The 23,444-nt window shown below is 55.9% G+C and overlaps 2 protein-coding genes across 4 annotated transcripts in view; both read right to left on the bottom strand.

Annotated features, from left to right (window-relative positions):
• SFXN5 (sideroflexin 5) overlaps positions 1–6,819 on the bottom strand; it is a 119,812-nt gene extending 112,993 nt beyond the window's left edge. For both annotated transcript variants that reach the window (XM_024763999.1, XM_024763996.1), the window contains exon 1: positions 6,676–6,819. In XM_024763999.1, the coding sequence (XP_024619767.1) occupies positions 6,676–6,777 (102 nt within the window). In that variant the 5' untranslated portion in view covers positions 6,778–6,819. The remainder of the gene's footprint in view (positions 1–6,675) is intronic.
• Positions 6,820–8,473: 1,654 nt separating this feature from the next.
• The window catches only part of RAB11FIP5 (RAB11 family interacting protein 5), a 35,680-nt gene continuing 20,709 nt past the window's right edge, over positions 8,474–23,444 (bottom strand). The window contains exons 3-6 of one of the 2 annotated variants that reach the window (XM_024764000.1): positions 22,769–23,444; positions 14,478–16,139; positions 10,941–11,130; positions 8,474–10,682 (exon numbers count right to left, since the gene is read on the bottom strand). In XM_024764000.1, the coding sequence (XP_024619768.1) occupies positions 10,479–10,682; positions 10,941–11,130; positions 14,478–16,139; positions 22,769–23,444 (2,732 nt within the window). In that variant the 3' untranslated portion in view covers positions 8,474–10,478. The remainder of the gene's footprint in view (positions 10,683–10,940; positions 11,131–14,477; positions 16,140–22,768) is intronic. The other variant, XM_024764002.1, reaches the window with a different exon arrangement.

The following is a 23,444-nucleotide window of genomic DNA, read 5'->3' as shown; positions in this document are numbered from 1 at the left end:
GATACAAAATTAATGCACAGAAATCTCTGGCATTCCTATACACTAATGATGAAAAATCTGAAAGTGAAATTAAGAAAACACTCCCATTTACCACTGCAACAAAAAGAATAAAATATCTAGGAATAAACCTACCTAAGGAGACAAAAGACCTGTATGCAGAAAATTATAAGACACTGATGAAAGAAATTAAAGATGATACAAATATATGGAGAGATATACCATGTTCTTGGATTGGAAGAATCAACACTGTGAAAATGACTCTACTACCCAAAGCAATCTACAGATTCAATGTAATCCCTATCAAACTACCAGTGGCATTTTTCACAGAACTAGAACAAAAAAATCAACGTTGTGTTTGTTTTTTTCTAAGTCGACACTACTGATACATTTTAAACAGCAAAGTTTCTGGCAATCTATGACCTTGGAGAATGTGATTTCTCAGTGAGTATGAAAGAGTGGCTCCCCAAAGAAGGAGGTGGCTGGGATACCTCAGGGCTGAGCAGGCCCTAGTCAGAAGCACTCTTCTTTATAGCTGCCTTTATGTGTCTGTCCTCCCAGCCTGATGCAGGACACAGCAGGGAAGGTTTCTACCTTCTCGGCCTAATTAGTTTTTATTACTTTCTCAATAGTTTAATATGTATGACTTTTTTTGCCCTCCAAAATTCAGACCCCACTTTTACCCCATCAGATAATCAGTGGATGCCTTTCCTTCCTTTTTTTTTAAAGTTTATTTATTTATTTATTTATTGCGGTACGCGGGCCTCTCACTGCTTTGGCCTCTCCCGTTGCAGAGCACAGGCTCCGGACGCGCAGGCCCAGCGGCCATGGCGCGCAGGCCCAGCTGCTCCGCGGCATGTGGGGATCTTCCCGGACCGGGGCACGAACCCGTGTCCCCTGCATCGGCAGGCGGACTCTCAACCACTGCGCCACCAGGGAAGCCCCTTTCCTTCCCTTTTGCTTCACTGGAAAAATGAGTCAGCCAAGTAATTCCTTCCGTTTCCCTTCACAAGAAAGGTGAGTCAGCTAATTCTCAGCAGGGGCTCGAGGCCTGCTGCCTTCCTAACTCTAGGGCCTGGCCCAGGAGAGCAGAGCCAGAGAGCTGCCTCGGGAGCAGCAGCTGTGGGCAAAGGCCTGAGAAGAAACTAACAGCCCGCCTGCACCCAGACCTCTAAATCACTGAACCTGCAGCCCAAAGGCGGAAAGGCTGGACCAGCTCAGTAGTGTTCAACCAGGCTACACACTGAATCACCTGGGTTTTCTAAAATCCAGGCTGTACACCCAGGGATTCGAATGCTATTGGCCTGGTGTGGGCTCCAGGCATCGGTGTCTGTTTAGAAACCTGCCCAGGTGATTACTGTGCAGCAGGGGTTGAGAGCCACTGGACTGGAAGGTGTTGACCGTGTCCACAGCACAAACAAGCCGCAGGACCAACCCTGGGAAACAGTCGCTCTCTAGCCTATAGAACGTAAATGTATAACTACCTGCCAGGCATTTTCACTTTAGAACTTATTTCAGGCAAACTATATGAGAAGCTTCCCCATTGCCTCCTGACTCTCAGCCCACACAAACCTCTCCATCTTGAAGTGAAGAGTGCGTTTTCCTGCCCACAAGCTCCCTGGACCCCAGAGGGAGCCCTATGCAACCCACCTGCTCTGCTACCGTAGGCCTTGGTGGATTTTGGACCCAGGACACACACAGCACACCCATACCCCCAGTCGTCATAGCAGATAAGTGAGACTTCAGAAGAAACAAGGAAGTTTAAAAAATAAATAAATAAAGCAAACTTATTTCTGGATAGACTGAATCACAAATGGGAAGAATCATGTGTGTTTGTTTCCTGTCCTGGGGCCCCAAATTGACAAAAACGGTGTCAGGACTGAAGGAAGAAAAGAGTGGGTTCAGGAAAGGAAATGAGCAGAAAAGGAGGAGGAAAGGGAGCAGTCAGTTCACAGAGCTCCCCCAGGCACTCCTGCCATCTTCCCTTCACCTGGCAATATGGGGCAGTGGTTAAAAGTATGGACTTAAGGGCTTCCCTGGTGGCGAAGTGGGAGAGTCCGCCCACCAATGCAGGGGACGCGGGTTTGTGCCCTGGTCCAGGAGGATCCCACATGCCGCGGAGCGGCTGGGCCCGTGAGCCGTGGCCGCTGAGCCTGCGCGTCCGGAGCCTGTGCTCCGCAACGGGAGAGGCCACAACAGTGAGAGGCCCGCATACCGCAAAAAAAAAAAAAAAAAAAAAAAGTATGGACTTGAAGTTTACAGGAACAACAGGGGACAGAGGAACATCTTAACTTATACCACAGAGATACCTTCAGTCACATTCAGAATAGGGAAATTGTACAGGACAAACAACGCAGTTTCTTCAACAAATAGAAAGAAAGAAAGAGGGAAGAACCAATAGATCAGAAGAGATGAAAGGAACCTATCAGTCAAATATGATGTGTGGGCCTTGTGGGATCCTGAATGAAACAAATCAATTATTTTTAAAATGATGTGACAATCAGGGAAATGTGAATAGTGCAATGGACTGAATGCTTGTCCCCACCCCACCCCCAAAGTCATATGTTGAAATCCTAACCTCCAAGGTGACTGTTTTAGGAATTGGGGTCTTTGGGAAGTGATGAGGTTACCCTAATGATTAGGACTAGTGCCCTTATAAAAAGAGACCCCGGAAAGATCCCTCCTCCCTTCTGCCATGGGAGATTACAGCTAGAAGATGTTATCTATGAAAAAGAAAGCTGACTCTCATCAGACAGTGGATCTGTCAGTGCCTTGATCTTGGACTTCCAGCTTCGAGAACTGTGAAAAACAAATTTCTGTTGTTTATATGCTACCCAATCTGTGGTATTTGGTTACAGCACCCCAAACAGACTAAGACAAATAATGAATGGTTTGATGATATTAAGAAATAATTATTTTAGGTGTGTTAGTGGTATGATGGTTATGTTAAAACTAATCAAAAAACCCTCTGATACCATGTGAAAAAGAAGGCACTTCACCTCTGTGACATTCTCCCCCTAAAACCCATAACCATCTAACCATGAGAAAGACACTAGACAAACCCAAGTTGAGGGACCTTCTATAAAATATCTGACCAGTACTTCTCAGAACTGTCAAGGTCATCAAACACAAGGTAAGTCTGAGAAACTGTCATAGATCCGAGGGGAGACTGAGGAAACATGACGACCAAATGGAATGTGGGATCCTGGAACAGAAAGATAACATTAGTGTAAAAGATAGTGAAATCCAACAAAGTCTGGAGTGTAGTTAATAGTAATGTTCCAATGTTGGTTTCTTAGTTCTAACAAATGTACCGTGGTAATCTGAGATGATGACATTAGGGGAAACTTGGGTGAAGGTTATACAGGAATTCTGCTACTTGACTTCTGTACACACAAAATTATTTCAAAAAATTTAAAGTTTATTTAGAAACGCTAACCAAAAAAGTCTTTACTTTTGAGAGATACCTACAGCACATACAATGAAATAATGGGCTTTGCTTTAAAATAATTCATTGGTTGGGGTGGGGGCATATAGGTGAAATGAGGTGGGCCTCACACTGGCAACTGTTGAAACTGAGTGACGGGTGCACAGGAGTTCATTGTCAATTGCCTCCACTTTTGCGTGTTTGAAAGCCTGCATAATAAAAAAAGTTGACAATAAACAGACAAACGTAGACTCTGGAGCCAGACTGCCTAGGAAGTAACTGAATCTGTTTGTGTGCCGGTCTTCTCACCTATAATACATGGGATAACTGTACCTGTCTCACACGGTCGTTATGAAAATCAAATAGGTCAATGCACAAAAAGGTTAGAACGATGCTTGGCTAGCATTATCATCTTATGGGGAGAAAGACGGTAATAGACCAAAGCCCATCGAGGCAAGCTATCTTTCTCCACCCTCTGACACTGCTCAGTGGCCCTCCTCCCCCTACCCTCTTCACAGAGGGATCCTTGAGGAATGAAAGGAAGAAGGGTTCTGGGGGGACTCCAGGGAGTAAGGAAAGATCCTGCCTAGTCTTGCAGAAAGCAGTGATACTGGTTGGGGGTTGAGAGTGGTGTCCCTGGATTGGGCTCTGGGACTGAGCCCTGGATTATGAACCATTCAGGGTTCAAGGGGCTGAAAGTAGCCAGTGTGGTGGGAGGCAGGATTCAAGGGGATGCGTGGGGTTTCCACTGGAGCAAGAAGAGGCCGGCAGGGGTGGGCTATGCAGGCCTTTGGGGCCTTCCAAACAGAGGTCTTTATCTCAGAAGCAGGGGAAGCCACCGGAAGGTGTTTAAGAACATATGTGTTGGGCGAGAGGGTGGGGCGTCACCTGATCAGACCTGCATTGTTGGGACTCTGCCATGCGGAAAAGGAAGGGATTGGAAGGGGGCCAGAGAGCAAGTAGGGAGCCCTGTTAGGAGGCTTCTGCAGTGGCTCAGGAGATAGATGATGGGGGCTCAGTCTAGGATTCCAGCAGTGGAGATAAGTGGATTTGAGAGCTATCTGAGATGAGAACCCTGGGCCTCTGGTTGCATTTAGAGGGTGAAGGAGAGGAAGGCAAGTATACAGGTGACTCCCAGTTTCTTGAGAGTCATCTGGGCGGCAGGTTGGGCTGCTTGCACAACCAGGGAATCGTGTGGAGGAGCAGATCTGGAGGAAAGGGAAGTTCCTTAACATGAATGAATATCACACTCACTGTGCTTTATGCAGGTCACTATGCTTGGGGAGAGGTGCTTCAAAAGCAAATACAACAAACACTAGCTGCCCTCAGGAGTGGTGCCAAAAAGAGGTACCAGCAATGGCTGCCTGAACAGTAGCCTCAAATGTGCATTTATGGCTCCAGCGGTGATCACAGCAAAGGGCTCAGTCATTAAAGCCACTAGGAGGTTCTCAAATATCTGTTGTGTGACTGAATGTCCCAGGACAGGTACTGGGAAAAAATGAACCCACAAATCTTTACTCAGCACATTACTATGTGCCAAGCCCCACCTCAGGGTAGGATGGAGACAAGGGAAGGGCAAGATCAGCCCCTCCTCTCAAAAGGTGTTCACAAGTGTCGAGGAGACCAAGTAATCACACAGAGAACCACAGGGCAGACTGTTGTAAAGGCTGACCTTTGAGGATCTCACTTGGGGTGGCCAAAGAGGCAGGCAGGAGGGAGTCTGAGACCTGGGCCCACCAGGGGGTAAGGGGAAGAAGGGAGGAAGTGTTTAGGGGAGGAGGCCGGCCTGAGTCTTGAAGGACTAGTACAACAGAATGTGTGTGGAGGGCGGAGAAGGGGGTCAGCTAATGAAGTGTCACTCAAGTCCAGGCAGAGGAACCCCTGACAGGCAGTTCCAGGTGGCACCCTGCACTGACAGGATGACACCAGTCTCGCCTCAGATACCTACATGCTGAGATGGTTTATTTTTTAAAGGAATTAAAGTCCTGTTTAAAAACAGTGGGGACATTTTCTCAAAAGGCTCATAAGCGCAACTCCTTAATATCAGCAAAGCTCAGTGCACCACTTTGCTGGAACGAGTCCCTCTCCCACCATCATGAAAACAACCAACCAATCAACCACTGCACCGACCTTTGTACAATTTCCTTTCTTCCTGCAAACTTCTTTCCGTCCGCCTCCACTGCCCCCCACCCCCGGCAAGCCTGGTTCACTTCAGCTGAGTCTCTTTGCCCCTTTTCCTAACCAAGTCCATTTCCTCATCGCTGGAGGCAGCGGGGACCCGGGAATGCGGCGTGAGAACGGCCCTTCCCAGCCTCCAGCCCGGGCCGCACGTCCCGGCTGCGGACCCTATCCCCGTCTCCTGGGCCGAGGGCGAGTTAGAGACGCCCTGTCTGGGGTTCCGAAGGAAAAGGACGACTGTCACAGTGCCCCGAAGAACCATATCGGGTCGGACAGAGAAGAGCGCTCCGTGGAGGTCGCAGCGGGGTAGGGGGTTGGGGCAGGCTCCCGGGGACGCGGACCCTCCGAGCGGCCGGCGGTCCCCTGGGATGACACAGCGTTTCCTCCGCACCCCGGCTCTCCCCGAACGTCCTCGCTCCATCTCCGGCAGGGCACCAGCCGGCCGACTCGCTACGTCAGTGAATCCCCCGCCGGAGGGGAGAGGGGTCGCCGGGCGGCGGGTACCCCTCGGCTCGCGGCCCTCACCCATCCCCACCGCGGACCCTGATTGGGGTGGAGGGCTGGGAGCGGGGCCGCGGGGCACGGATGCTGCCCAGAGGCTCCGCGGGCAGCTCGGAAAGAATGTCTGTCGGTCACCACCTGGGGAATAAGTTAGAAGGCATCTCGGCCACACCAACTTCTCACCCAGGGCCGGACTCGAACTTTCCGCCTGAAGCGGACGGCTTCCCTGCCCAAGAGACCCTGCAGAAGCGGCTCAGACCCGGGAGCTCGGATCCCGGGCCGCGGCGGGCAGTGGCCAATCACAGAGAGCCTCGGGCGGGAAGGACTGGAGGGCACGGGCGGATGGGGAGTGACGGCGCCGATGACCAATAGGGAGCCAAGGTGGGAGCCCTCGCCCACCCCGCTGACCAATGGGAAAAAGGCGACTGTGGCCGAGGTTCCCCCAGGCAGTAGCTGCAGGCTCCCTGGTGGCCACGGGTCGGAGACCCTAGGGCTAAAGAGGATTTTGGAGAGGAGTTTGCTCGCCCTCCCTGTGCTGCCCACCGACCCTCAAGCCACAGCCCGGTCCTCACCTGCTGGAAGCGGGGTTTGCCCAGCTGGAAAGGCGGTGCATCGGTCGAGGCGTTAGCGGCACTAGCCGCCGCCGCCGATGCTGTAGTCGCTGTATCCGCCATGGCCACTGACGCCCGCAAGCTCCGGCCCTTTTAAAATGTCCCTCCTCGGCCCCCGCCACAGCTGCCTCTCCCGATTGGCCGTAAGCAACCGCAGCAAGCCGGAGGCGCAAGGGGTTGTGGGGAGTGTAGTTTTTCTTGTCAAGGAGCTTGACAACCGTAGACTGCGGAGAGTTGCACCGACTCAGACCGGGTCTCGGTTCCCGCTGCTAATTTTGCAGGCGTCGGCAGTCCGGGAGGAGTGTGCGTGTACGACTCTTAAGGTCTCGATAGGGGGCCATCGAGCGACCCCTCGCTGGTTACCTGCCCCTAGAAGTTTGAGTTGCTGCGGTGGGCGTCGCTCCTGGAGCTGCAGCCCAGAAGAGTCCTACTGAAGTGGGTCCGACCCTTGCACCAGATGGGCAAGGACTCCAGACAGTAGGGTAATCCCGGAAAACTTTGTACAAAGAATTGCACTGCAGAATCTTCATGCAGTTCCTTCCGTCGCCACCCTGCCCCTCGTCCTTTGCTCTCCAACTCAGTTCCTGGCGCATGCTGGGCGCTTGCCGCGCCATTGACCCAAAAGACCTTAACTTTTTAATCTTAGCCTGATGCTGACTCTTTCTGGTCTCAGCCTAAATATTGCATTTGCCAATCCTCGCCCTGCTTCCGCAAAATCCACTACATATTCCTATAGCAGCCAGCACTTTCCTTTCGCAAGCCCTTGCAATTTATAATTATTTGTGGTTTTGACTATCTGCCTTTCCTACTGTGAGGTCCAGAGAGCAGTTGTGACTTTTGGATTCATTGCTAAGTCCTTAGTGCTAGCTGAGAGGGCTCACAGCAGAAACTCAAGTATTTGTTGCTCTACGAGTTAAACAGCAAGGACTTAAGAGCCTTGGCAGCCTTCACTTCCTCTGACCAACCGGAGATCTCCCCTGGGCCCAGTTCCTGGGCTGGAAGAGAACTGGGGTGGGGGGAGGGGAAGGGGGTTGCAGAAGTGCTTAACAAGCACCAGCTACAAGGACTTTAGGTAAGGGGGGAAGTACTGCAGATTGTAGAGCAAGGCACTAGCAGGGATAATAAACACCCATGCAGATTAGAGTAGCAGATTCCTAGCTGAAATATCTGGTCAGTGAGCCAGACTGGGGGGAAGGGCTACGGGAATGACTGAGGGACAGCTGCCTGTTTTGCCCAAGAGGGCAGTAGAAATGTTTGGTTTTTGACCTTAGGAAACTAAACACCCCCCCACCCCTCCCCCCACGCCCGCACTTTGAATCTCCTTAGGCTTATGGTGAAGTGCTGGGTTGGCCCATGCCTTCTGGACACTGCATGATCTGTAGCAGTCAGTTCCTCTTCCATGTCGAACCACAAGAAATGGACTTTTCCTAGCTGGAGAAAGTCTAGCTGGCCGTGAAGAAACCATTTGTATCTTGGATTTGTATCTCATCTTTCCCTACTAGACTAAGTGGCTTGAGAGTAGGAATCAAGTCTTTTAAAATCCCTCTGTATGCCCCACATCACTCGGTACACGTGGGTTTCCCGGGAATGAGAAAAGACAGAGCCCGGCCGGGTCAGCAACACTGTGCTGCTGCCCCTGAGGTTAGGGCAGGGGCGGTTATCATCCGAGAACCGCATCATCTTGATTTAAGGCTGCTTTCTCCCCCAGGGAAGCCTCCTTCATACACTTATCAAAACAGTAACACAACAGAGCCACCTGCAGTATGTTAATTTTTTATTCTTCATAAAGTGCTCAAAACATAAAGAACAAGCTCTTTATAAACAGGCGTTACAACTAGGAAGACAAACAGCAAAGCAGAACTGTGCCTGCTCCCTGCCCACCCCACCTGCAGCTCTCCTCCAAGTTATGGCTAGGAGCAAAAACAGCCACAAGAACCCCGGGCTTCAGCTCAAAACTCTTCTGAAGACATCCCTGCCCTGGGCATTTTGGAGGCCCATAATCAAGGGCGAGTGGAAGACCAGGATCAGGACTGAGACTGAATAGAGCCCAGAGGAACACCTAGTGGAGGAGTGATCCCCTTCCTCCTGAAGAGACACCCATCCAACCCCCAATGACCCTCCCAAAACATGATCAAAGTCTTGAGCACCTGTGAACACTCCTCAGCTCTGACGAGTGATTCTTAAGGTAGATAACATGACAGGGGCTTTCCCCCATGTGTGGGACTCCTCGGCTTCATCCTGGCAAAAGGAAGACATGACCCAGAGAGCACATCCCTTTCCACGGCTGTCTGAGTGACCCCACAGGCCGTCTCAAGAAGAAGAGGTAGTCACAGAGGAGCTCTCACCTTCTCGGTGGGCCAAAAGCATCCCCCTTCAGCACCTCCTCACCCCACAATGCTAAGGCAGAGTACCCCCAGCCACCAAAGAGTCACTGCAGATACCATGGGCAAGTCTGTCGTGTTTTCTGCAAGCAAACCAGGGGCCGGGCCAAAGGACAGACACTTTGTTTCAAAGTGCACTGCAGCCAAGACAGGCAAGGACATGGAGCAGACCCCTCTGGTCTAGTCAGCAGCTAGTGGGTGAATGGGAGGGCAAGAAAGGCTTTTTCCTAAGTATAGGCAGAGGGGGACCTCCCACTCCCAGAATGTAGTTTTTATCCTAGGACCCTCCTCAATTTGTGTTGAGGGAGGAGGAGAGGATGGCAGGGCAGCCTGGCCGGAACCTTAGCTGAAATTAACTCTAGGGGAGGGGCAGAGCATGCAGCAGGGCTGCCCCCACCCTCCTGTCCCATTCCCAGGGCCCCAAAAGATCCAACCCCATGTGCTCAACAGGAGGGGAGGGGGACACCAACTACGGGGAGAGATCTACATCCGGAGGCTTTTGACCCTACCCACAAAAGGCACATTTTATTTGGTTTCCAAAAGTTCAAACCCTGCAGCAGCACAGAGTTTTGGCATCTGGACAGGCAATGAGAACAGAGCTGGAGGCTTGATCCCCAAACATAAGCAGCCCAAAGCCTGGAGGTGGGTGAGAAGGTGCTCTCCCCACTCCTGTCCCAGCTCTCCATGCACTCACACATGACACTCAATGCAAAAGTCAGCAGACGAGGGTGGGGAGCGGCCCCCATCATCTCCCGCCATCCACGCTGCACTCGCTCGGCAAACAGCTGAAAGCAGTCAGACTTGGGACACGGCAGACTAGACCATACAGGCTCCCTGCTCCCAGGGGAACTGGACGTGAGGCTGAAGAATAGGTGCCTTGGTTGCCCATAACTCACAGAGAACTGGGCGCTTGGTCCCTGCCACAGCCCCAGTACTACCAGGAGACCTCCAGAGGCTGGAGGGAGGTGGAGAGGACAAGGGTTTAGCCGTGGAAGAAATGCGGGTAATAAAGTATGTCCCAGATACCACCACATCCATTGCAGCTCACCCCTGCTCCCTCTTGAGGGTGAAATTCTTTGCTCCAATTCCCTGGAGCCCCCAAAGCTAAGGGGTATGAAAATAGGCAGATGGGAAAGACTCAGGGCTTCCAAAGACACAAGTTGTACACAGAACTTGATGGCGCCAATGGGAGTCCAAAGGGCTCCCCTGCCAGCAGCCCCAGTTGAGGCAGGAGAGAGGGGGAACAAGGGGCGACAACAGAGGACAGGCTGCACCCAGACCCAGGTGAGAGTTCAGCGGGAGGGAGGGAGGGAGGGAGGGAGGGCGCGAGCCCTGCTGGGTAGTGGGTCTGCGCCAAGCCTCTGGGGATGGGGGTGAAGAGGGCTACTTGGGGGGAGCAGGGGGAATCTGCAGCAGTGTGGGCGAGGTCTCCATGATCCGCACCAGCAGCCGGTCGATGTAGCTCTCTAGCTCCTGCACGTGCTCGTCGCGCTGGCTCAGCTCCCGCTCCCGCTGCAGGAGCAGACCGATGAGCTCGTCGTGGGTCAGGTGGTAGTATTTGGCTGACTGGTCCAGCACACCAGAGTCCTGAGGCCAGAGGGAGTAAGAGTGAGCAGGACAGCCTCAGGCCCACCCGCACCCCAGTTTCCCCACACGGGCCCTAGGAGCTGCCTCTGTCCCAATGCCAGGGACAGCCTAACTGGCTTCAAGGCTCTGGTGAGGGGGGCCAGGATTGCTCCTTGCTCCACCCTGCCCAGCACCCGGCCCCTGACCTCGAGACACCCGACGTCTCTTCACAGCACCAAACGTCTGCTCTGACGCCCCAGGCACCCTGCTGGGCCTCACCTTCAGCCTCTTGGCGTCCACAATCTGGCCAACCTGGGGGGCCGGAGCCACAGGCTGAATGCTGCCAGATGTGACTGTCTTGAGCTTCTCCAGCCCGCTGCTCAGGGCTGTACTCAGACTAGAGCGGGGCTGCTTCCTGTCAGGGCTGCCCTCCACTGGGGCAGCACTGAGGGGCTTCACAGGGTGGGGACTGCGAAGACAGAAAGGAGATGCGTTATGGGGAGGGATGGGTGGCACAAGGAAAAGAGGGGCCACCTTCTCTGTGGGGCCAGCAGGTCTCACCGCCTGGCGGTGACTGCCCCCCCACGCCCCTGCCCTCACTGCTCTCCTCACTCCACCACCTGCCCCTCCCCGCTTCACTCCCTTGGGTCGCGCCCCACACCCCCTTCACAGGGACAGCAGAGGCCGTCCTGCAGACTTCTCTGTACCTAATCCCAGTCTTTGCCAGAGCCACCCCCTCCAGCCGGCCCCCCTCCCTCCTCTTCTCTACTGTAACGTTTCTCTAGAAGGATGATCAGTCCTCCCAGTTTCCTAATTTTTCCAGGACCGGGGATGCCTAGGATGTGGGACTTCCAGTGCTGCTAAAGCCAAGGAAGACCTGGGCAAACTGGGGTGCTTGGTCACTCGCCCACCTCTACCAGTTGCTTGCCATCAGCATTTACAGAGGCCTGAGAAACCCTCCCTTGGCCTTGTCTTCGCCTAGCCCTCACCCTCAATCATCCCCACCTCTTCTTCCTCCTCACCCAGCCTCTCCAGAGCATGTGGACCACATTCTGTCTCTACAAGTTCCCACCTTTCGTTGACTCCTCAACCCTTTAGGACAGTGGCCCCCACCGGCCCGTGACAAGTGTTCCTGCTGAGGCCACCAACCCCTCAGTTCTCACCTCACTGACCTCTCTGCAGAACTGACCCTTGGAGTGCTCACTCACTCTTTCCTTTGGACTGCTCTCCTCCCTGGTTTTCCCCAAGACCTCCGTCTGGTTTCCTGACACCTGACATCCTTCCCAGGCTCAACTGAGGGTCTGCCCCTGGGTTCTCTCCCCTCCACCTCTAATCTCCATCTCCAGCCCAGACCTCACCCCTGAGCTCTAGACCTAGGCAGACAGTTGCAGGCTGGCTCCAGAGGAATCCACACTCCCCTCCAGCCTGCCTGCCCTTTCCTACGCTCCCTCACAGTGAGTGCCAGGCACCATTAGCCTCTTACGGCTCTAGTCAGAAACCTGGGAACCCCTCGGAACGCCCCCACTCCCACCTCAGCCTTGACAAACATCAAGCCCTTCTCACCTTCTCTCACACTATCCCCCCCTCTCCAAGCCAGCGTTGAGTAAACCTTTTTCCAGCCACACCCAACTGCTAAATCAGCTCCTCCAGGGCAATCGTGCCCACCTCCAACCACTCCTCCATTCTGTGTGTGTGGGATAAGGGTCTCGCCTCCCCAGTGACTCCCTATCAAGGTAAGAAAACACAATCTCTAACACAACCTGGCCCCTGCCCTTTCTTCCTGACCCCCTACTCCCTCATTCACTCCAGCCAGAGGAAAACGTGCTCTCTCTCGTCTTTAGGTTCTTGTAAAAGCTGCTGCTGTGTCTGGAACACTGCCCCTCTGCCTGTTGGCCTGCTAACGCCTACTCATGTTTCAAAGCTGTGCAATTCCCTTTCCTCCAGGAAACCTTCCTGATTCCCCCACGCTGACTAAGGTGACTCTCCTCTGGGATCCGCCAGCACCTTGTACCTGTCACGGGTACCCAAACTGTAAGCGTCAGCTTCCACATCAACTTAACCTGCCTCTAGGGGACCTCCTAAATGTATACTTACTTCACAGAGGAAGTGGACCATTCAGGAGGAGGAAGCAAAACAGCTTCTCCCAAGGCCCCCGAACACCACTGAAGGGAGGCCCACCCAGACCCAGAGAAGCCAGCTCTGATACTCAGGACAGGGCTGTGGGTTCAGGGTCACAACCCGGGAGGAGAGGCAGAGAGCCAGGCGGGAGCAGACGGTAGGGAAAAGAACACATCCCAGCCCCTCCTGCCCATCTAGGAGTTTACATTAAGGGTGAGGATGTAAAGGCAGCTCTCATGCCACCTTTGGGCTGTGCTGAGGGAGGGCAGGAATACCAGTGCAGCATAAAAACCCCCTGAATGGGGGGCCAGGAGTCTTGGGCTCTCAGTCTGACTTCCCCCCCCACCACATCTGAGGGACCCTGGACCCTGCAGCTCTCATAGACTCCATTTCCTCATCTGATAAATGGGGACAGCTCTACTTGGCCCATCAACGTCATGATGGAAGGAACATGCCAAGTACAGATGTGACGCCAACTCTGAGGAGAATAAAACTTCCAGAAAGTGGTGAGTATAATTAGAAGTGGTGCTGGAATGTGGCAGGGCCAGCTGAGGATGCTGTCATCAGAGCAAGGAAGCCCTAACCACCTCCTCTCTCTCACCTCTGGGATCAGCATCACCTCCTCCCACTGGAACAGCAGTCGGGAGCAGCCCAGACTCCTTCCCACCCACTTTTCGCCTATCAGCACTGGCCCCCTGGGGTTTCCCTTCCCCGGTTCACTTTTATCTTCCCCTCTGGATTGGGAACTCCTTGGGAATACGGTGGGAACCGTGTCTTTCATCTCTGTTCAGGGCCTGTCACACAGTCGACACTCAGTGAATCCGGATGACCAAAGGTATGAGTTGGTGGGCTGGGGGCCTCCCAGAGGCCGGCCAGTGCTGGAGCCTGTGCCCCTCTGCTCCTCCCCACGCCCCACTTCTTCACTCAGGTCTCCTGAAGTGCTAGACTCCCTCTGGACTTTGCTGCCCCGGCTAAGTCGTACGCCATTCCCCACAGTGACCTGTCTCTCCGGGCCTCAGCTCTGGTCACCCCTCACCAGCCACCCGGTGAGGTCACGGCCTCATAATTCTTCCAAAAGAGACCAATGCCACAGTGACCACAGTCACACAGGCACCCACTGTCCACTCAGCACAGTCCTAAGCACGTCAGGACCACCCCCTGAAAGGCACAAATGCAAACCGATGAGGCACCTGCTGGGGTCAGGAAAAAAACATTTTTCTGAGGGTCATGTATGTGGGGAGCATCTTAGCTTTTCTTTTGTCCTCTAAAGGTATCTTGGCTCTCCTCTCTGACCTCAGGACCAGTCCCTCCCCTCTGGCTCTCTGCCTTCCACAGTCTGCTCCCCCAAGGGCCGCCATTTGACAAGCTGCACTGCCCTAGCCCCTCCTGTGCTGAGAACCCGAGCTCACATCCCCCTTTCCCTGCTGGCCCATATCACCTCTCCCCACCTCCTCATCATCATCCCCCAAACCCCCGGCTTACGGGGGCACCTGCTGGTCCAAGGTCCCAAGAGGAAGCAGCTTCAGAGACAGTACCACGGAAGGCTCACGTCTCCAAAGCTTCCGCCGTCCTGCCTTGGGGTGAAGGAACCCCTCACCGACCCCTGGAGGAGCTGAAGCTGGAATGTGAACACCTCAGCACTTGGGCTGCTCTGCACCCCCCTTCCTCCTAGAGACTGGTTTCTGGGTGCCCGCTCACCTGGCACTGGGCTGTGGCTCCTCAGCTGGTCGTGTCTCCAAGGGCAGAAGCGCAAGCGGGGAGGCTGGGGTGACTGCAGCGTGGTCCTCCCCAAGTGGAGGGGGGGAGCTCCCAGTGGGGGAGGCTGGCTCCCCGGGGGGCGGGGAGGAAGAGGTCAGGGGCCAGGCTCCAGGCAGGGGCGAGCACGGAGGGCTGGGCCCCCTGTGGTGGCGGCTGGCCCAGGGTGGGAGAGGGGGCCGCGGAAAGGCAGGTTCTGCGGGGGTGGGCAGCTCTTCAGGACCACAGTGGACGGAAGGGTCCCTGGACCCTGGAAGGGATGTGGACGGGAGGCTGGGGGGATCTTGGCTCCCCTGAGGCAAGAAGGGGTTCAAGGCATCCTCTTCCGAGACCCACAAGTCAGCCTGCTGGGAGCTGCCTGACAGGAACCCATGTGCCTCTCCTACTGGTTCCTGGCTCTGGGCCTCAGGAGCCTCAGGGCCTTCTCCTCTCTCTGGAGCCACCCAGATCTGCTGACTCTGAAGAGCCAAGGTCTTTGAGGGTGTAGGGGCAGGACCCTGAGGACAGCTGGTGGGCCGAGATAGGCAGGGCCCAGACACAGGAGGGCTGGCATCCTCTGCTAGATCTTCCAGGCCTGGCCCACCCAGCGTGGCTCCAGAGTGGCTGTCAGACTCTGACTCCGGCTTCTCGCCGCCCTCCTCCTCCTCGGCCGCCTGGGGACCAGCAATCAACGCACTTGGGAAAACATCTTCTCCTCCCATCTCTGACGCCCTGCTACCCAGCCCCCCTGCTGCTTTCTCCTTCTCTTCCTCCACCGCTGCCTCCTGGGAATCTGAGGGTATGAGGAGACGCGGTGGCTTGGGCGGTGCTGTGTTGGGCTGCAGCCCCTCGTTCGACACCCACTCAGGTTCGGGCTCTGACTCCAGCTCCAGTGGGGGAAGCCCCTCACTCCTCTTGGGGCTCACAGGTTCTGGCGACTCTGGCTGCATCTGGGGAGTGGGCGGCTCGTCGGACTCTCCCCGCAGGACTGGTGAGGAAGCCTCAGCTGCAGGAGAAACGGTGACCACATCCCACGGCCAGGAATCGTCAACTGTGTCGAGCTCATGGAAAAGCTGGCTGCCATCTCGGGAGGCCTCCTCGTCCTGGCCCTCAGGGGCGCTGTCTGGCCCAGGCAGCCTCTCCCACACACTGATCACTTCTGGGGAGCTAAACAGAGACGTCGCACTGTCTGCCAGACCCTGCCCTGCTTCCCCTCCTGGGGCGGGCAACTCCCTGTCTGCTTCAGAGTCTGAGGCTCTCGGGTGCAGCTGGGCTGACGCGGAGGGCAGGCAGGCGCCTTCCGCCCCGAGGGGCCCCGGGTCAACCACACTCATGCTCTGAAGGTCCAGTCCCAAGTCCAGAGGAACTCTGGGCTCCAGCCACACGCTGCTCCCACCTCTTTCTCCTCCCCCAGGGTCCCCCTGGGGCTCAGCTGCTTTCATTGTCACGGCCCCAGGGCCTGGGTCTTGCTGCCCAGTCACCTCCAGCCCCACTCCTGCTGGGGCCAGGATCTCACTCCTGGCCTCTGGACGCAGCCTGCTGGCAGCAAAGATGTTGAAGGTGTCGTCCCACTCAGGCGGGGCTTTCCCAGGGGAGGCCAGGGGAGTGGGGCTGGCCCTCGAGGCACTGGGGAGAGAGGGAGCAGGTGAAGGAGAGTTTAGTGCTATGTCGGCTATGAGCTCCTCGAAGAAAGGGTTGCTCTGCAGGGAGGAGAGGAACGGGTTGGTAAGACCCAAGAATCCCCATGGGTGGCTTCAGGGATGGCGGTGGCAGCGGCAGCAGCGGCAACAGCGGGGGAGGCGGCTGCAAAAAGGTTAGTGCTTAGCATAGGAGCAGAGGTGGGAGCAGGAGTGGGGGGGCCGGAGTACAGGGGGAGCAGGGGACGTGGTGAGGAAGAGCAGCTGGGTCAGATTCTACCTGAGGAGACACGTCCAGGCTGTGGAGGGAGACAAAACCGTGAGCCTCCTGGTTAATGCCAAGACTGGAAACTCCCCTGCTGAACACCACACCCCTGCCCCCCACCTGCCTGGGGAAGAGGTGCCACAGTGCTCCCCGAGCTGGGCTCGGGCACGTGGGCCAGGGGACGGAGGGAAGACCCCGACGTGTACATGACGAGGCATCACCCAAGGATGAAGATTCTAGACAGAGCTCATCTGGTCCTCACACCAACCCCGAGGAGCAAGAATCCCACTTAACAGGAGTGATCCCAACTACTACCCCATGCTGACGACTACTCGAGGCCAGACTGACACCTGAAGAACCAACCAGAAAGCACCTGACATCCCTTTATGGACTGAGACAGAGGAAAGAAAATACCAGCTGGCTTGGACAGGATAAAGAGACCAGAGAAAAGCAAGGCCCAGGTATTTGGCTGGATGAAGCCAGCACTAACAGAAACCAGCCGGTGCCCGACATTCTGACTCCTGAAACAGCCTGGGTTCTCCTGAACCCTTGCACAAATGAGAGGTAATGATGGGGCTGTGAACAGGCAGGACAAGGTGTCAGCTGGAGAGGACGTGGCCTTTTCGCTTCTGGGAAGGGTACCATAACCGGCCAAGGAGGACAAGACACTGCTGAGGATGTCTGCTGTCAGGCATCCACCTGGCCTGGCACGTGGCAGGCAGCCTCCCTCACCAAGGGCACCCACGGGCCAGCCTTGGAAGCGACGCTGCTGGGGAGACAGAGGCTGGGATGTGGCAGCAGAGGCAGCAGCAGCAACTCTGGATGTCACCAGGGGCCTCCCAGGGTCCCCCGCACAGATCCCTGGCCCCCCTGGGAAATCCTCTCCTTGATAATACACTCACGCTCCCCAAGATACGTGCTGGCCTTCAGGTGTCCCCTCCAGGGTCTTCTTGGAGGGGGCATGTCCTGCACTTGTACCTTATCTACAGCATGCAGCTGACTTGAGGGGAATGGGAAGGAATAGACTCTAAAATTAGAGCTCTTGGCTTCCCCGGGACAACCCCCGGACACAGACAGAAGTCCAGAAAGACAGTGCAGGGGAAAAGGGGGACCCAACACCCCTGCTTTCAGCAGTCTGACAATGGTTTGAGGCTCCTTGCAGCTGAGCCCAGACTTCAGTGGCCTGTCAGTGGCCTGGATTTGCCTGCTATTTGACCCCCACCTTCAGCCCCCCTCTAAGCCCCAAGACCCCCATTCCTTGACCCCTGCCAGCCCAGGTGGAAACATCCTGAAGAACTCCTACACATCCACCTTCTCCACTCAAGCTGCTTCTTCCCACGGGGAAATGCTCGGGGCGAGCCCTGAGGTCCCAGAAGCCAGGCCTCACCCATCAGCCCACGAGGAACGATGGTTGGGGTAGGAGGGGCACCTATGGAAAGAGGCCCAGGAGTCTGGAGCCAGGATTCTTCCGGGAACCCAGGGGCCAGATGGAGCAGGTCCCACACAGAGCTGGGCAGAGGCAGGGCCAGCTCATCCGCAGACACCGGGGGCAGGCAATGGGAAGGAGTCCAGTTCAACCAGCAGCACAGGTGGGCTACCCAGACAGGCTGGAGTCTATGAGCCCAGCCTCACAGGCAAGACACAGCCAGATCCCCACCCCTGGGTTTCTCTTAAGAATCTAGCTTCCAGAGACTCTCCTAATTCTGTTTCTGCCCGACAATAACTCCCGGCCAGGGCGGGCATAGAAAGTCCCGTCCTCTCCCACCCCACCAGGGCTTCCCAGAACAGCTCTGCCTCTGCGGTCAAGGCACGGTAAAGACACCGAAAGAGGGAGGATCCTGAGCCCAGAGTCCCAACACCTCCAAAGGCCCCTTTTCTCCCTTCATCGAGATATATCTACCTTGGGGACCAAGGAGAGCAAGGTACCACCACCATGTGGGTCAAGACCCTGCCCTCAGCCCACCCCCACCATTGGAGCACCCACTCCCGACACAGCCCAACCCTGCCAGCAGGACTCAGCCCCCAGGAACAGGGCTGGGGGACTCTGAGCTGTCTCTCCCCAGTACCCTGTATGACAAGTGGACAGAGGGATCTGATGGAAGCAGCTCCATCAACATTAAATAGCACCAAGCTTAGCTCTACATCCCTCAGCCCCAGCCTGACCCCACTCACTCTTACAGTCTTGCAGCAGTCTGGCTGACTGTCAGAACCGCAGGGCAGGAGAGGGCAGGGAAAGGGCTGGGAGCCCCAGGCTCGGCTGGCAACCCTCCCCGCACTGGCTACCCAGAGGTGCACACAAACCTGTTGGTATGGAACCAGCAAAGGGCTTTCCCTGGAGGAAGGTGTGCCCCAGATGCCAGGCCTGGCAGCCTCCCCAGAGCCAGCACAACCTCTGAGAGCCTCTTGTCCATCCCTCCTACCCAGTAACACGTCCCCATGCCCCCATGCCTCCCTCACCCTTGCTCAACATCAGGCGCACATTCTGAAAGTTCTTACTTGAAAAAGTCCCCTCCCGGGAATTCCCTGGAGGTCCAGTGGTTAGGGCTCCACACTCTCACTGCTGAGGGCCCAGGTTCAATCCCTGGTCAGGGGACTACCGTCCCACAAGCTGTGTGGCACAGCCAAAAAAAAAAAAAAAAAAAAATTCCCCTGCCTACCATTCCACCTGGCACAGATCAGATCAGAGACACATTCCCATGTGTGGTCATCTTTGCAGGGTATGCTCAGAGGACAGAACCCACCATGGTAGCCCAGCACATTGCTGTTCCCCCGCCAAGCAGCAGGGGCTACAACATATGCTGACTTGTCTTCTCTTTTAGGACCAAAAGTTGGGGAAAGAAATCAGAAGTCCAAATGTCTCTGCCCCTTTGACCTGACAGAATAAAACTTCAGGGCCTTACTGTTGCTTAAGAACCTTAGAGCAATTGGATGAACCGGCCACTTAATACAGCCATCACCTGTTCCCTCCAACAGCCCCCCTTCTTCTTAAACACAGCCATTGCTGGGTAACTCACTACACCACCAGGACACCTCTGTAGCTAGGGGCCAGGTTTCACTGGTGAACAGCTCTTCCTTAGACTGAGATGAGCTATGTGTCCTTGTTATTTCCATGCATTGGTCCCAGAGGTGGCATGTGGATCTGCAAAGACTCTCCCACAGGCACGCCCTGAAAAGGCTAAAGCCAGCCTTTCAGGCATACCCATCCCAGCCAAAATGCCTTCAGCCTGCTCTCCTAAGGCTCCATCTCCTGGTGTCTGTCTGAGATGTGCCCCGATGTCCAGGAAACATGACTGGACACATCCTCTCCCTTCATCTGGGCACAGTGAGGTGACACAGTGGGGCCTTGTATGCTCTAAGTAGGCAGACCATATAATTTATCTTCCAAACCAGAATGTTTTTAATAGAGTAAAGGGGCACTATTAACTATGCCAGGAAAACAGGCACAAACAGGATTTATGGCCACACTAACTCTAAGTCACTGGCATACAACACAGTTACACATTTACACCACTGCGAACGCCGCTGAGACCCCGAGCTCTCTTGGCAGCCAGCGCACACTCCAGGCTCATCAGGACCTCACTATTCACCACCTGGTGAGGGGCTGGGGCAGATGCAGAGACTGCTGAAGGCCACCACGATACACTTACCTCTGTGTTGGGCCATGCTTACCCCCAATTTAAAAAAATGTCTGTATCTAACACTTGATCTCCTACTGTGCACAAAGTTCTGTGGTCAGTGTGAGGGGAGGGGACACGGGAGCTTGAGATGACCTGCTCTCAGAAAGCTTACACATACCCTAAAAGGGTCAGAAAGGGACAGACACAAAGACAATTCGTTTTGGCACTGGCGGTTTCAACATACACGGTCTTGATGGTCCTAAACACACACTAAAGTGACCTGTGCTGCAGCTCAGGGTGAATGGCTCACAGCGGGGCTGGTGAGCAGGGATGAGTTCTGTGGCCCAAACCTCAACCAGCCACTCCCCAGCCCCCCGCCCACATGCTGGTGGGGGCTAGTGTAACAGTCATGGGACCTGGCAGATGAGGGACAGGTCAGGAGGAACAGGAGGACCATCTTCCCGGCCTCTCCCAGCTGCTGCCTTCTCCAACAGCAACAGTTTTTTCTCTGGATACTGCGCATAGCACATACTGCTTCTGGCCTCTGCACGGGGCCTCAGTGCAATGTGGGAACACTAGAGGGCGCCGCTGCCCTGCCTAGTGGGGAACACCCAGCAATCTGCAATGGTAGCCCCAGGGCAGAGGCACCCAAACCTCTGGACCTGTGGACAGGATCCCCTTGGGTGTCTCGCAGCTACATTCGGTCACTCCAGTTCTAGGTGTCCAACTTATGGCTTCCTGCCGCAAGTCAGCTCACCTCTTATTCTCTCCTCAAAGGCCCCAAGACCTCTGGGCAAGCACCAAGGGTGGTTTCTTCCAGGCCAGCCCTTGCCTCAGAGGCACACAGGGCCAGCGTGATGCTGACAGGGCTCAATGTCCAGGTCTCACACCTCTGCAGGCCAGGTCAGTGCACCCCAAGAATAGTCCCTCCCACCCTGCCTGGAGGCAAAGCCTGCCCCTTCAGCCACTGTAAGCAAATGGGTCCCAGGGAGGGCAGGAGGCCCCATCTGCCCTCCGACCTGCAGAGGACGAGCTTGGAATTCAAGTACGAGAAGGGCAAAACCCTCAGCTCCCTTATGTTCATCCATCACCCAACTTCCCTTGCCTCTGAAAGGCCATCAGGAGACATGGAGAAACAGAAGGAAAACAGAGGCTGTAGCACCAGCAACGGCAACCACAACATCACTCAGTCATGGCCTGCAGAGCTCTGAGCCCAAAGCCTGGCACTCGCCTAGAAACGACCTCACAGAGAAACGTCCCCCACATCCATCCCACCCTGGAAGAGGCCCAGAGACACCCCATGGACAACAGCACTGAGCCCATGGTCTGTGCCCCTCCCTCCACCACACCACCTACAACCTCTGAGTTGTCACACGGCCACCAGCTCAGCCTGGGCATCTGAGAAAGGCCCATCCCCTTCTTCCTCTAGGCTGCAGGTAGCCAGCAGTTCCCCTGGGCTCCGGTGAGTAGGGCTGGGCAGCAGGGAACCGAAGCTGCTCCTAAGCAGGGGAGACATCACCCAGAGACTGATCCACCCCACACACCCATCTATGAGGCTGTACGGAGAGCTGCCAGGCGGCCAGGGCTCAAACCTGAAAGGCCCTGCATTTCTCTCCCTGGTCCTCTGAGCAAACTCAGAATTTCACAGGGAAAGAAAAGAACCAGGACTTCAGGAGTCTTCTCCCCTCTGCTGGGGAAGAGGTTTAGGGCCCCTCCCTCTGCCCTATCTCCTGGCCCTTTACCACTGCGCCCACTCTTCCCACCCCGCCTCCGGCCCACATATCCACTGATGGGGACAGGCAGGCTTGCTGAGAGAACAGTAACGGCCGCCCTTGCCACACTGGCTGGGGTTGTCACAGATGCTCCTGTCCAGGGCTGGCCCTGGGCCCTTGGCAGAGGGGGACACCTGCTCCTGGCCAAAGCCCGGAGCCCCTCCCTGGGCCCTGCTGGGTAGTGAAGCAGCCTCCGCTGGCTCCAACTTAGGAGGAGATCAGAGGGCCAGGGTGAGGGCTAGGGACTCTGTCCCAGGCCTAGGCTGAAGGACTCCTGCATTCCTCTCCCAGGTGGGACTCAGCATATTCAAAACAGAGCAGCCGCCATCAGCACTTGCCATACCCCAAGACCAAGAGACACCAGAGAGGGCCAGAGCCCCAAGAGTCTCTAAGGACACAGGGTAGGTCACAGATTACAGGGGAGCTGCCCACAGCCTCTGGCCAAGGCCGGGGAGCAACCGGGGGTGAGTATATAGGGGAGGGGGTGGACACATCAATTACTCAACCCCCATCTCCCAGAGAGAAGAGAGCACAGAGACAGCTGGGACAGCTGGTGGGAAGTCATCTAGCTTCAGAAAGGGTGGGGCACCTCTCTACCTGCCAAAGCTTGGTGACCTTGAGGCCAGGGGGCAAGAGGTAGAGGTTGGGAAGCAAAGAATTCATACAAACCGCCTTTCCTGCTTTTGTCCTATTCCTCCCCCTCCCGCAGGGGATGGGTGTGCCAACTCAGGAAGTGAGGCCCACAGGACCCCCAGAGCGCTGTGCCCTTCAACTCACCTGCGTCCACGTGCAGACAACAAGCCGCGGCTTAGGGAGACAGGGTTCCCCGCTCAACCATGCAAAGCCAGAGCCCCAGCAGCCTGCCCAAGGGTTCCATCCTGCCCCATCCTCCCTGCCCCGGGGTTCGGTGCAAATACCCCAGCATTCATCCCAGGGATCAAAGCTGGTCTTGCCAAGGACGTACCTGGGTTTCTGAGTTGGTTCCTTGGCTTCTCTCAAGCCAAACCAGCTACTTTTGGCCTTTTCCTCCCCACTGGACGAGTGGTGTGGGGAGGCCCCCAGAGTGGGAACCCCCTTCTCCCCCAGAGAGCCTCGGCGCCCCATCTCGCTCCGACTCAGCCCCTGGTGGTGATGGTGGAAAAGGCCCATCCGGGGCTTCCGCTCCTCCTTCCGGGCTCCCTCCTTCTCGGCCACAGCCTCAGAGGAGGCCACCATAGGTGTGGCGACCTGCACCGGCCTCCCCTCTGAGGGCCAGGCCCCCTCCTCCTCTCCAGAGCAGCGGGCCCCGACGGCCAGCACCTGCGGGCTCAGCTCCTCCTGTCCAGGCACCGCCTCTGAGCTGCCGGTGCGGGGGCTGCCTCTGCCCCAGGAGTCATCCGCAGAGCGCGGACCCTCCTCAGAGGGTCGGGAGGAGACAGTGTGCAGGGGGCCAGAGATGGAGCTGCGGTGCCGCAGGGGCCCCTGGGGCTCCTCAGTGTAAATGTGGCTCCCGTTGACGCAGAGAGAGGAGCGGGAGGCCCCGTCAAGGTGGCCCTGAAGGTCAAGAAGGGCCCGGGGAGGAGCGGCTCGCACCTGGCTGGCCTCATCGCTGTAGGTCCTTTTGTGGGTGAGCGACTTGGGGGACTGTGCAGAGTCCCTGC

This window comes from Neophocaena asiaeorientalis, unplaced genomic scaffold (genome assembly GCF_003031525.2).
Source record: "Neophocaena asiaeorientalis asiaeorientalis breed wild unplaced genomic scaffold, Neophocaena_asiaeorientalis_V1.1 scaffold337, whole genome shotgun sequence".
Classification (NCBI taxonomy): domain Eukaryota; kingdom Metazoa; phylum Chordata; class Mammalia; order Artiodactyla; family Phocoenidae; genus Neophocaena; species Neophocaena asiaeorientalis.
Note: the sequence above shows the minus strand (reverse complement) of the source record. Positions and strands in the feature narration are given on the sequence as shown.